Source organism: Microtus ochrogaster, assembly GCF_000317375.1.
Source record: "Microtus ochrogaster isolate Prairie Vole_2 chromosome 14 unlocalized genomic scaffold, MicOch1.0 chr14_random_1, whole genome shotgun sequence".
Lineage (NCBI taxonomy): Eukaryota > Metazoa > Chordata > Mammalia > Rodentia > Cricetidae > Microtus > Microtus ochrogaster.
Genome location: NW_004949096.1, coordinates 18940721 through 18954077, shown reverse-complemented (window position 1 = coordinate 18954077; position 13357 = coordinate 18940721). Strand labels below are relative to the sequence as shown.

The following is a 13357-nucleotide window of genomic DNA, read 5'->3' as shown; positions in this document are numbered from 1 at the left end:
ACTGCAGAGTTTTACCTCTCAGACATTTAATCCTGACCTTCTAACCATTTGTCGTATTGCCAGCCTGAAACTGGGTTTTCCTGCCTTGTATCAAATTAGACATTTGGCTTTTGTTTTGATTTTTGTGTTTTTCTGTTCTTTAATATACAAAAGAAAAAGAAGCATTTCCTTCTCCTTTTTCTGATGACATTATTCGACTATTAGCACACCTTAGTAGGTCTCGGATGTTAGGAGTTGTTACCTCTCCCTCAACCACGTCCCTCTAGTCGGCTGCATGCATGTATCCCCATAAGCTACCTTGTAATGGAGCTCTACGGTATATTTGATCCTGTTGCAGAAAGGACTAGGATGAAGTGAAACAACCGTCGTGCTGCTTGACTTCCTGAGCTTTCTGGTGAACACACCAACATTTGAATTCTGGGAAGCAAAAGGAAGAACATAGATTGGTCTGAAAAAGATTTAAATGTTGAGTAAATGCAAGAGTAGCATAAAGCAGGTGTGTGGTGGTCCTGTGTCAGCAATCACTCTCTGACCCTCAGCCTGCTGATTTCTCTATCTGTCCTCCTGGGCAAGATGACTGCATATAGCAGTGAGATGAGCCAGACAGACGCCTGTAATGACATATGTTCTCTTGGGGATGTAATAATTTTTCTAGCACCAGGTTCACTCAGGGAAGTGGTTTAAACACATATGCTAATGGGCTTTGGATATAGTTCACCTGCTTAGCATGTGAGGTCCTGTGTTGGATTCCCCAGTACTGTAAACACATACACACAGTGGGGAGGGGGTTGTGGAGGAGGAAGAGAGGAAAGAGAGAAACGTATATACTGAGGTTGCTGATGTTGCAATGCTGCTGAAACACCTGGGTGACTTTAGCTCATTTATCATATAGTGCTCTGGGAGTTAGGCTTCTGACTTGCTTAGCTTCTTTCCATGCATGCTTAGAAGTCTAAATTATCTGTTTCCAGTGGTGTGATGTGGGGATCATGCCTTTCAGCTGTACTCTGCCTCGTGACTTGTCCTTCATAATGGAGTTCTGGGTTAGTTTAAAATGTTCTGTTCTCATTTTACCTTCTCTTTCTTCTGATGCCACCTCCTCGCTCTCCCCTTTCCTCCCCCTCGATTTTCCTCTGTCAGACTGCCTTCTGTGTGTGCTTCCCCAGCCCACCTGTGCTCTCATCGTCTCCTTGGGCTTCAGCATGACCTCATTTTACATTGTCTTCTTTACCTTTCCTTCATCAGCTTACCAGTGTTACCTCTATTAGCCAGGGTTAATTTCCCCAGTGCCCCACTCATAAGTCTTTTTGAAGGAAGGTAGTTCTGGTGCAAACCATAATCTACCTTAACATGAGTGGTCCAGGTCTTCTAGTGAAAACGGCTGATACTGACCTGCCATTTGTTCCTTCTTTTTCCAGCTCCTCTGTCTTCCTCCTCGTCCTATAAGCTGGTCGAGTACTAGTTGTAGTTGCTCCTTTCAATCTCTAGTTTTAAGAAGAGGAAAGAAGGAGCTTAGGGAATGTAACACCTGTTCTAATTTATTTGCCATAATCCTATTCCTTAGCTTTGATACTGATAATAAGAATGTTAATTTTTAAATTAATTTTTATCTTACATGTGTGGGTGTTTTGCCTGCATTTATGTCTGTGTACCACTGTTTATCTGGTCCCCAAAGAGACCAGACAAGGGTGTCAGGTCTCCTGGAACTGGAGTTACAGACACTTGTGAGCTGCTATGTAGGTGCTCATACTCCACCTTGTGAGCTGCTATGTAGGTGCTCATACTCCACCTTGTGAGCTGCTATGTAGGTGCTCACACTGAACCTGTAGTCTCCTGGAAGAGCAGCAAGTGCTGTTAACTGCTGAACTGTCTCTCTAGCCCTCAGAAAAAAAATGTGGGTGTATGTGGGCAGTAGTGGTTATATATTGTCATAGTTTATAGTTATTTTATTACAGAGGAGCAGGTAAGGCTTATGTGATCTGGAATCTGCTTAACAGGACACCTTTAAGAGACACTGTTCTATTGTGTTTCCATACCTTCTCAGCACATCACAGTCCTGCCTATGGGGTCTTACATAGGCCTTGCATAGGCCTCTCTACTCTCCCTTTTTCTACGTCATAGATCCATTCTACTCTTCTCTTGAACTTTTCATTCAGATGTAAAAAGTTGCCAAGAACCAAATCATCTTTTCTTTGGTTCTCTTTTATCATCAATTGAATAAAAGGAATAAGCTACTATAGTATATTTTTCATATATATAGTTGTTATCAACTTGTGCTTATAGTATGTATGCCAAAGTGTCAACTTCATATCTATATATGTATATGTAATAATTTATGAAGTAGCCATACTTACATAAAAATGTAGATTATTTACATGTTTTTACATAGAGATAATAGATTTTAAATTTTTGTTTAATCCTTATAATGACCAAACAACAGGGTTAATAACTCAATCTTATGTTCTCTGACTGAGGATATTACCATATCAGAGATATCTCAGATTAGAAAACAGGAATCAGTATATTTATTATCTTCAGATATATGAAGTCCTTTAACAGTGATGTACAATCATATTTGGGCTCTTTCATACATTTTTTGTGGAAGAAGACCTTTCCAAGTTATCTTCAGGAAAGGATGCCCTTGAAAGTTGGTCAGGTTAAAATTTCTATTCTTTGTAGTCTGGATTGGTGGCCATCTTCTAGGCAAGCATTTTCTCCTGCCGTTCATCTCTGTCTGTGGTAAGGATTGAAATGGCAGGATCCCCGTGTTTATCAAAATGTACAAACAGGACATCCAGAAACTTGCTGTCAGCAGGTCTATTCTAAAGTCCTTAGCCAGCTGTCTTCGCATAAAAATATTTACAAGCAGGGTAAAAGTGTATCTGCCCATTGACATTACTGTCTTCCTGTGTTAGAGCTCAGACCGCTTGTTGAATGTAGATATTATATAAGCATAGCAAAGCTCTTACTTTAATTTTCACCTTCCCTTTAGATAAGAGGACAGGTGACTCTTACAGAAAGACCAAGAAAAGTGCTTTGTTCCAGTAGTTGCTAAGGTCTGCAGGAAAAATAGTATGTATATTTATTCTACTCTAGTTAGTCTTTAATTTTTAATAAAAAAGTTATTATTAGAAAGAGTGGGTTCCAAAGCTATGAGAAACTGTCTCGAAAAGCCAAAAAGAAAGAAATGAAAAGAAAGGGTCTGGGCCTTGTTGGTGCACTCATGCCTTTAATCTCAGCACTTGGGAGGCAGAGGTGGATCTCTGTGAGTTCAAGGCCAGCCTGATCTACAAGAGCTAGTTCCAGGACAGGCACCAAAAACTACAGAGAAACCCTGTCTCGAAAATCTTAAAAAAAAAAAAAAGCTTGGTTAAGAAAGCCTTGGTTAAGAAAGCCTTGGTTAAGAAGCCTTGGTTAAGAAGCCTTGGTTAAGAAGCCTACTTTGACAACTGATACAGAAGGACAGGTTGGAGAACAAGTCCTGTTCTCCAGGGCCCGAGGTCTGACGGCAAAGAAAATTGTTCAACGCTGACACTTGTTTTAGCCCTAAGGTTCTTGGGAACTCTCTTAGTGTTAACTGTCTTAGAATGTTTTCCTTCATACTCAGCAAAGAGGGAGTAATGAAAATTCTCGGGAAGTAAGGAGACCTATTGGAGAAGGCTCCAAGCCTCAATATGCCTGGTAGCTTTAGAAATCCTACTCTTCCTGAGCAGATAGAGTAATGGAGAAGAAGAAATGAAGACAAGTGGACTGCATCTAGATTGTGCCTGGGCTGAACATGGGAGAATACGTAAGGAATGAATTTAAACACCCAGGAGGTACAAGGAGGAAGATATTACCACTTAGATTTATGTTTGTTTTATCAGAAAATACACAATAAGAATATAAATTTGCATAATGTAGGCAAATGAATTTAGGAGGTAGAAAAAGGGAGGATAAGAATTTGTAAATGAGAATTATATTAGTATTCCTTTGAGAAAAATTAAGGCTCTGATGTTTTGGGAGACCTATACTGTTAGGTTTCTTACAAGAAATATCAACTGGAACAAAAGTTTAAACCCTGTGTCAGTGCAATCCCTCCCTAGAAGTACGGACTGGGCCTAGAAGAAAAGGACTTGACCAAGATCAATGTGCATTCAGAGATAGGAACGCAAACTCTGCTTTTCCTGTCTGCAGAGGAGTAGAAGCATGAGTAAAGGAAAACATGGTATTTGCTTTTAGACAAGGTTTTTTTGATCAACTGTACTGTCAGAAAGACAATGGCCTTTTGAGCTTTTTGATATAAGAGATTTAGTTCCCAAGGCTCAGGTCAGAGTTGTTTGTTACTGAGGAACAATGACAACCTGTCTGTCTGGTCAGGGCTCAGACAACCGTCTGCAGGTGTATTTTTCTTTCCTTTAGATTATGTTTTTTTCTTTGAGGCCATAAATCCTAGACATTTAGCAGAATTGCCACTGTGTCTCTCCATTTTTTGGAGATTCATTGTCTTTTATTAATGCTTGTCTTAGAAGCTTGTTTGTAGGATGTTTCTTTATAAAGTCATTTGTAACAAAATTTCATTCCCAACCCCACCCCCCAGTTCTCCCAGATACCCCTTAGAGAGTTAATCAGAGATACACAGAATTCAACAACTGGGAAAGCCATTAATAACGCAGACAGTTTCTTTCCTGCTGGCTTAAAGGCAGCTTCTGGCTGTTACAATTGATGAGGATTTCTCAGGTGTTCCTTAAAAAGTACTCCTTGGTAGAGAGACAGCACTAACATATTTGTGTACTCTTTTCTTCACTTTATTCCCGTTAAGGTTGTTAGCTGTTTTATGGTAGAGCCCAGTACTTAGCAGTCACCACCACTGCTAAGGTCAGCCCGCAGGGTCTGCTCATTTGGCACCACATTCGGTCTCTAGTTGACATCTTTCACTGCCTTCTAGCTCATGCAGATTGCTTTCTGTCGAGCTGTGTTAGCTCCTAGTCTTCTGAATATGTCATTATTTTAAGTGTTTCTAATTCCTTTGGTCTTTTCCTGGAACTCTCTTACCATTCTCTCGTTCTCCCAAATTTCCTATGCACTGAACTTGTTTTCCCATCACCAGTCATCTCCAAACTTCCTCTTTATAAGCAGTAAAGTCAGTTGTTCTTCCCACTTCGAGCTTACTTGAAACTGCCTTTCTCTGTGAAGTTTGTATGCTGTGTCATTTTTCCCCCTGTCTTGTCACCCAATTTGGGTTTTGGTCATTCTGATCATTGCTACCTTGACACATTCTTCTTTTCAAGGTTTTTCCTGGTTAGTAAACATTTGAGCTGCTTGTTTGTTATGCTATTTTCTCTTAGAGGATTTTGCTTGTTTCTCCCTCAGACAGTATTCATTTGTATGTTTCCCACGTTTCATATTTCCCTAATTGTTCTGGTTCTTGTCCTATTGTTTTTCTGTTGCTAGAGTCCTAACACTTTGAGTTAAGAGGTTTATCTGCGTGGTATTGAGATGCTCTTCAGGTCCTGCTTACCTTACCCAAGATGCTAAGATGCAGACCAATAGACATCTCTACTCATTTGTATGTTATTCTTCTGTGGTGCCATCCATTTGAGAGTTTGCTTATATCTGAGCCAGCTTTGCCTATTGTCTGGCTCTGTTTGGTGATTGGGTCTCACTGTGCAGCCCAGGCTGGCCTCAAACCTTTCACCCCTCCTACTTCAGCCTCCTAAATGCTGGGATCACTATATGTGTGTCACCATACCTGACTTGAGGCTATTTTTAATTCTCTTTTATATTATATCATGTTTCAATAATCACCAAACATTTTAGAGTTGTTATTACCCCTGCATTTTAGCCCCTCTCCCCTTTTCTTTAATTTGTGTGTGTGTTGTGTTTCTACATTAAATTACTTACTATTTTAGCTTGCTCTCATTTAAAATGGAAAAATACAGTTTTTAGGTTTTAAAACAGCACACAGGGGTTTTTGCTATGTATTGTAGGGTCAGGCTTCTCCCCACTCACTGTTGTCACTTGTCATCTCTCACAAGCTTTATGTCATCTTAAAGCATTGGCACCTCACTAGTACTGTGTAGTGCCCTGCCCTTCCCATCTGTTAGTCCAGACTGTATTCCATGGTACCAGAAGGGTACACATCTATGGATGTGTAGAAGCATGTATCTGATCCCAGAGCTATGGGACAGAATCTGCCTGGTAGTGCTTCCTTTTAGCTTTGTTTTCAGTCTTCCTGAGGCCTGGGACCTCTTTCTATTGTCTTCCTAGGACACCTTTAAACTTTAAAATGTTTCTAACTCCTTTCATGAGAGTTTGTTACATTCAGTGATAAATGCACAACAGTGAAAAGCTATCATGATTTTAGTTGTACTGTTAAATTGATTAATACTTAACTGATCACAGCCAAAATCACATATTTGAAAAATAACAATATGTTTAGTTTGAGAGCTATCTTGTTTGTTTAATAATCAGCTTTTTTGTGTGTATGTGGGAGGAGCTCTGCGATCGTCACATTTTATTGGTTAGCCACTTCTGATGTGTGTGTGTATGTCCATGCGTGTCTGTGGGGTGTGTGCGTGTGTGGACATGCGTATCTGTGTGGTGTGTGTTTGGACATGCGTATCTGTAGTGTGTGTGTGTATGTCCATGTGTGTCTGTGGGGTGTGTGTGTGTGTGTTTGTGGACATGCGTGTGGACATGGTGGGAGGGGTAAACATGTGTGGACTTGGCTTGAAATTAATGCTGAGTATCTTTCTTGATTGCTCCTTCACTTAATTTCTTAAGGCAGGGTCTCTTGGTGAACCCAGGGCTCCCCGATTCTGTCTATCCTAACTAGATAGCCAGCTTTTTTGGGGGATCCCCTGTCTTCCTCCTAAAATTACAAGCTGCTTCCATGACAGCCAAGCTTTTATATGAGTTCTGGGAATCAGAACATCAGTTTTGGTGCTTACATGGCAAATTTTATATACTATGATCCATCTTTCCAGACCCCCATTCCTCTTATAAATTATTTTTTACCCTACCTTCCTTTTACTGCCTATGTAATCTTACATCTTTCTCCTTATCTTTTCTTTTATCCCTAGAGTTTCAAGTCAACAAAATACAATATCTTAGGAAAACAGTAGCACACTTTTTTGTTTGGTTGGTTGGGTTTTTTGAGACAATGGTTTCTCTGTGTAGCTTTAGGGCCTGTCCTGGAACTAGCTCTTGTAGGCCAGGCGGGTCTCGAACTCACAGAGATCCACCTGCCTTTGCCTCCCGAATGCTGGGATTAAAGTGCCACCACCCAGTGGTGTACCTTTTCTTTAGGGGAAAAAAACCCAAATACTGATTTCTAATGAATCGGCTTCCAAGTAGCCTTAATATTGATTGCTCTTAATGCTTAGAAGCCCATCCTACCTAATGTAAAACCTTTAAAGACTTGTTTCTGGTTGGTACAACTCCCAGTGGGCCACTTAAAAGCCAAATTGTTCCTTTATCTTTGCTTCTAGGACTAGTTTGAAGATTATCTCATTGATCTGAAGGTAATCCAAAGAGAGAATTCAGATGTCCCAAATCAGGCTTTGAGAGGTTCATTTATTTCCTGGAGTTGTTTAAGCAGCTAATGAGCTGCTTGGTCCAGCCCATGCCCTTTGGCTTATTGTTTCTTTGATGTGTTGGAAACTTAAGCCACGTGAAGTTTCTTTCCTTTTTTTTTTTTTTTTTTTTGTAGGAAGCAGTGAAACACGGTGAAGGAGCCCAAGGTTTAAGTCAGCTCTTCTTTAAATTCTCAGTCACATCTAATTCTTAGTTTCCCTATGTAAAATCAGACTGGTAATACCTCATGGAATAGCTAGAGAGATTTCAGTAGAATGACATTAGCAATATTTGAACTAACTTAGCAGGTACTTCATTTTATTAGTGTTGTTTCAATAATCTATACATTTTTTTTAAAAAAACTCAAATGACTTGGTTTAGGAGTATATTTTCTAATATTTTTCATCACTGTCAACTTTTCAGTTTTTCAAAGAACTAAGGATTTTTTTCTTGTTCCTGTTTTTCCACCTGCTTGCCCTTTCATGATACTAAAGAATGAGCCAGGTAGGCAAGGACTGTGCCACTGAGTTGCGTCTCTATCTCCCCAGCCTCAGTCTCTATCAGTCTCTCTTTCTGCCAAGGGAATCTGATGAAGAAAATGGCATTCTTGGACCAGATGTGGTGGTGCACACCTTTAGTTCCACACTCTGGAGTCAGGGACAGGTGGTTCTCTATGAGTTTGAGATCAGCCTGTTCTACATAGCGAGTTGCGTGACAGCCAAAACGTAGAGTGACCCTGTCTGAAAAATTAAAGAAAACAAAAAGACATTTTTTGTTTGTTTTTCGAAAAAGGCATTCTTATATAGCCTTTTCAGATCCCAAGACTTCACTTTCAGATATTTCAGGGTTCAAAGAGTATGACTCAAGAAAATTCTTTGAGAACGACCTGAGGGTACTGACTAGTTAGCCAACAGATGACTGCTGTCTTTGGGCGTCTCTCCTGAGTGTAGCAGTTTAGTTTGCAGATGCTTGTGTTGGGTGGCAGGTGAGTGATTTTGCTTCAGTCACTGTCTAATGTGTAGTCTTTCTGTTTTCTCCAGGGACAGTGGTGACAGATCTCGGCACCGAGCTCCCCGCAATGCCAGAATGTCTGCACCTTCACTTGGACGCTTTGTCCCAAGGTAAGAACTGGGTTTTAAGAATAGAAGGATCCTTGATGAAAGCCTAGGATTTCATTTTTGTTTGGTTTAATTGGGCCTTGGCACAGGCTAGAACAGTATTCGGTCACTGAGCCACACCACCCAGACCTTTAGAATTTAGCTTAACTTCTGACTTTTGGATTTTCCATATATGAAATTATTTCCTAAGAATCTGTATTCTAATCTGCCACCTAAACATTTTATGGGGAGATAGTTAGACACAGTACATAGAAATATGGCACCAAAAGTATACTGCTCAAATGTAGAAGTCTTGTACAGTCTTATTATGTTGCTCTAACCGGCCTGGAACTCAGAAATCTGTCAGCCTCTTCTGTGAGTGCTGGGATTAGAGGCATGTGTGTGCCATCACACCTGGCTAGCTTTACTTTAGAAAAAGGATGGTAACAAGTTACAGATTTACAAAAGGACAAATCCTGTGTAGTTTTGTTGTTGTTGTTGTTGTTGTTGTTGTTTTTGTACCTTTTTGAGCTTCTATGGATTTTTTAGGTTAGTCTATCCTTTAGGCTATATTATGTTACAATTTATGTTCCTGAGCCAAGTCTGACCTTGAACTTGTAATCCTCATGCCTTAGCCTCCCAAGTGTTAGGATTCTAGTTGTACACCATTTTACCCAGCCTTACTTAGTGATGACTTTGAGACTCCATGATCGTCTGTAGTTGACTTCTCACGTGTGACCCTTCTTACAGGCGTTTTTTGCTGCCCGAGTATTTGCCTTATGCTGGGATTTTTCATGAACGTGGACAGCCTGGCTTGGCTACTCACTCTTCTGTTAACAGGGTACTAGCAGGTAAGGAAACATTTCTTTGGATTTTAAAATTGTGAAAGACAGGACGCTAAAACTTCTTCCTCTTTCCTCTCTTTTGATATGATGGTCTCTTAGCGTCTGTCTAACATCTGTTGGGTCCTATATGCAGTTTCTTACTTCCAGGCAAAAATCAGTAGGGATGAGACACTGTTTCTCCTGTTTAGTTCCTTCAGGCCATTTTTGTAAAGAAAGGGGGGGGGGGAAGGAAGGAAAATTTTAAAACCTTCCATATCTTAATATAGGTAATTCTGGCTGTCTATACTTTTTAATTGAATGATAAAGGTATCTTGTGATTTTAATTAAGAGCTTAATACACACCTCTCTACCTCTTTGCTTCGCCAGCACATGGAGATTCCATTGCCTGGAATTTTATGAGGAAGGAGGCGGGGAGACTTGTGGAGCCTGCTTAGAACTCCACATTGCAGAAAGTAGGCTGGGCACATGCTGCTGAGGTGGTTGATGATGAGTGAATTTCCTAAGTGACCCATGCTTTGGGGCTCTGAGGAATGATGGGACCAGGTTCTGGGACATGTATGCAGCTACTTCTAGACAGTATCCAGAAAAGGGAACAAAACAGAAATCTATTTTTTTTTTTGTGGTGAAGGTTGTTTCAACATTACATTTTTTGCCCCTTCCCATCACTTTCACTGCCAACTTATAAAAATTATGTCTGAAAATGTATAAAACTTCAGTTGTATTAGGCATATCTTGAAAAGGTCTTTGATTAGAAAATTTTAAAAAGCACCCTGTTTCCTGAAGCCTTGGGTCATGTAATGATTAAAGGTAGGAAGGCAGTTGGTGGGGGCTGGAGAGATAGCTCATCAGTTAAGACCACTGGCTTTTCTTCTGAAGGACCCGCGCTCAATTTCCAGCACCCACATTGCAGCTCACAACTGTCTGTGACTTCAGTTCCAGTGTACCTGAGATCTTTATACAGATATACATGCAGACAAAACACCAATACACATTTGTTTTTTTTAAAAAAAAGGCAGCTGGTGAGAAGATGGCCCTGAAGGACTATAAAAGTGGTGTATGCTATTCGCTTTGTTTTAGGCTTCTTTTTCTTTCTTTCTCTCTCTTTTGTTTTTCTTTTTTCCTTCCTTCCTTCCTTCTTTTTTTTTTTTTTTTGGTGGGGGTGGGAGCAACACAGTCTTACCATGTACCCTAGCCCTGGAATTTGCTATGTAGACCAGGCTGAACTCTCCCTCCCAAGTGCTGACGTCACAGGTGTAAAAGTGTGCAGCCCCAAACCCTGATATATTTTAGGGAACTTTGTTTTGAGACAAGGTTTCACTTGTATCCTTGAAGACCAGGCTTGCCTTTAATTTAAAGATCTGCTTGCCTTTGCCCCCAGAGGCAGGGATTAAAGACCTGAGCCACCAGGCCTAGCTTTGTTTTAGTATTTTAAGAATACTGCTGTGGCAGCTGCCAGTCCATGGGATCTGATCCTCCTCAAAGTAATGCCTTTGACTTAGCATCGAATTTTCTTTATTTTTTTTAATCTATTTATTTATTATATATACAGTATTCTCGGTATTCTCCATGTATGCCTGCAGTCCAGAAGAGGGGACCGGTTCTCATTACAGATGGTTGTGAGCCACCATGTGGTTGCTGGGAACTGAACTCAGGACCTTTGGAAGGGTAGACAGTGCTCTTAACCACTGAGCCATCTCTCCAGCCCCAAGCATCGAATTTTCAAATGCCACAGCGCTCAGGCATTTCTCTGCCAGACACTAGAACTTCATGGGTCTTATCTCTAGACAGCGGTCAAAAGAGGGCTCTGGACCTAGTTGTTAAAGAGAATGGATTTGTGCCTCTCTTTGCCTGACACTGCTGTGTGGCTTAGCTGAAGGCTTGTGAAAGATAACCACTTGCTGCCAGGCAATGATGCCAAAGAGCTCCTCTGCCCCCTTCTTTGTGCCAGACATCTGCCTCCAGCAAGCAGCATGGCACAACTTGCTCTTCTGCTGCCAGCAAAATATGTTTCCTTTGTGTTAAGCTGTGTGTGTGTGTGTGTGTGTGTGTGTGTGTACACACAACTGCATAGTTTATTTCCGTTCTGCCTTTGCTCTAGTAATTCTGTACCTTTACTTTTCATTCCCTACTTTCTGACCAGTGTCTAGGGTGCTTTTTCTAGCATTTTATCGGTTGTATATAGGTATGACATCTACTGAGAGAATTTATCTATCAAATGATTGTTAATGGCACCAAGAGAAGGAAGTCTAGACTTCTAGAACCTCATGCCTGTGTTAGCAGTTGTTTCTGTTCATCATTAGTATTTGTTTTCTTAATAGCAATATGAGTATGCCTATTGTGACTTCCTGTGAAGCTGTCTTCATGAGTGCATACTTAGATGTCCCTCCATAGTCTGTTAACAGCTGTGTCATTTTTTTTCTTTATCTTTCCTTTAGAAAATTGCAGCATTATAATAGTAACAGCAACAAAAATCCAGGGGTGTTACTATGTTCTAGGAAGCATTTTAAGTACTTTAGGAAATTTTTTTTGTTTTTGTTTTTCGAGACAAGGTTTCTCCGTAGCTTTTGGTTCCTGTCCTGGAACTAGCTCTGTAGACCAGGCTGGTCTCGAACTCACAGAGATCCGCCTGCCTCTGCCTCCCGAGTGCTGGGATTAAAGGCGTGCGCCACCATCGCCCGGCTTTAGGAAAATTTTGTTTCAATCCTACAGTAGTTCTGAGACAACTGGTATTATATAATGAGTGGTGGAGGGAACACCGGTGACGCTGGATAGGCCTTAACTTTAAAGCTGGAAAGTAGAGGAGACAGGACTGAGCCCAGGCAGTGGCCTCCAATACTTATACTCCAAGTTACTTTCCTAGTCTGTCACCCCATAGTTATTTTTATTTATTTTTTTTTACTTTGAAAAATCTGATTTTATTTTCTTAATCAAGAAGAAGTATATTCCCCATAGTTATTTTTAAAAGACAAAGCAAGCCAGGTGGTGGTGGCACAAGCCTTTAATCCCAGCACTTGGAGGCAGAGGCAGGTGGAGGCAGAGGCAGGCAGATCTCTGTGAGTTCAAGACCAGCATGGTTTATAAGAGCTAGTTCCAGGACAGGCTTCAAAGCTTAAAAAGAAAAAAAAAGACAAAACATCAAAGTAGAATTCCTATTCCAAGAACTTTACACAGAAGACAGAAAGGGCTCCCAGGGATCTTTCACTGATCTTCAGGGTTTTTTTTTTTTTCTTGTTTTTTCCACTTTTTCTCTTTTAAATGGTGGTTCCTAGGCATGACCCTTTATATCTGAGTGGTGCTTGATGAGGGAAATCTTATAATTAATCTTATTAATAGCTTTTTTTTTTCTGAACCTTCTTCTGGATATAGATGTTTTTGTTTTTTTTCACAAACTTACTTGTGATCGTGTAATTAAGGTGCTATAATAATGACTTTCAAGAGTGCAAGTGAAATTGGTCTGTGATTGCAACAAGACTGTGGTGGTCTCAAAACAGTTACGTTTGGAAGTTGCGTTTGAAGTTGCTCCAGTGCAGGCAGTGTCCCCGCCCTCCTTGGAGTCTTGGTTGAGGTCGTACCTTACAGTGCTGCTCATTTTCCGGTTCCCCTCTGTATGGGGAGTGACTGTTTGCAAAAAAATTTGGCAGATGTAGAAGGATAAAACGAGCACACAACTGCAGTCTCAGGATTTGTGACCAGTACTGTGGTGACAAATGAGTCTCTCAACAAATCTATTCTGTCAGTAAAAGTAGATTTGTGCAAAATTAAGATCCTTTTTTTTTTTTTTTTTTTTTCCGAGACAGGGTTTCTCTGTGGCTTTGGAGCCTGTCCTGGAACTCGCTCTGTAGACCAGGCTGGTCTCGAACT

The 13357-nt window shown here is 40.6% G+C and overlaps 1 protein-coding gene across 1 annotated transcript in view; it reads left to right on the top strand.

Moving 5' to 3' along the window:
* Ambra1 (autophagy and beclin 1 regulator 1) overlaps positions 1-13357 on the top strand; it is a 202829-nt gene that overhangs the window by 90918 nt on the left and 98554 nt on the right. The window contains exons 11-12 of the mRNA XM_013352584.2: positions 8595-8675; positions 9402-9502. Of these exons, the coding sequence (XP_013208038.1) occupies positions 8595-8675; positions 9402-9502 (182 nt within the window). The remainder of the gene's footprint in view (positions 1-8594; positions 8676-9401; positions 9503-13357) is intronic.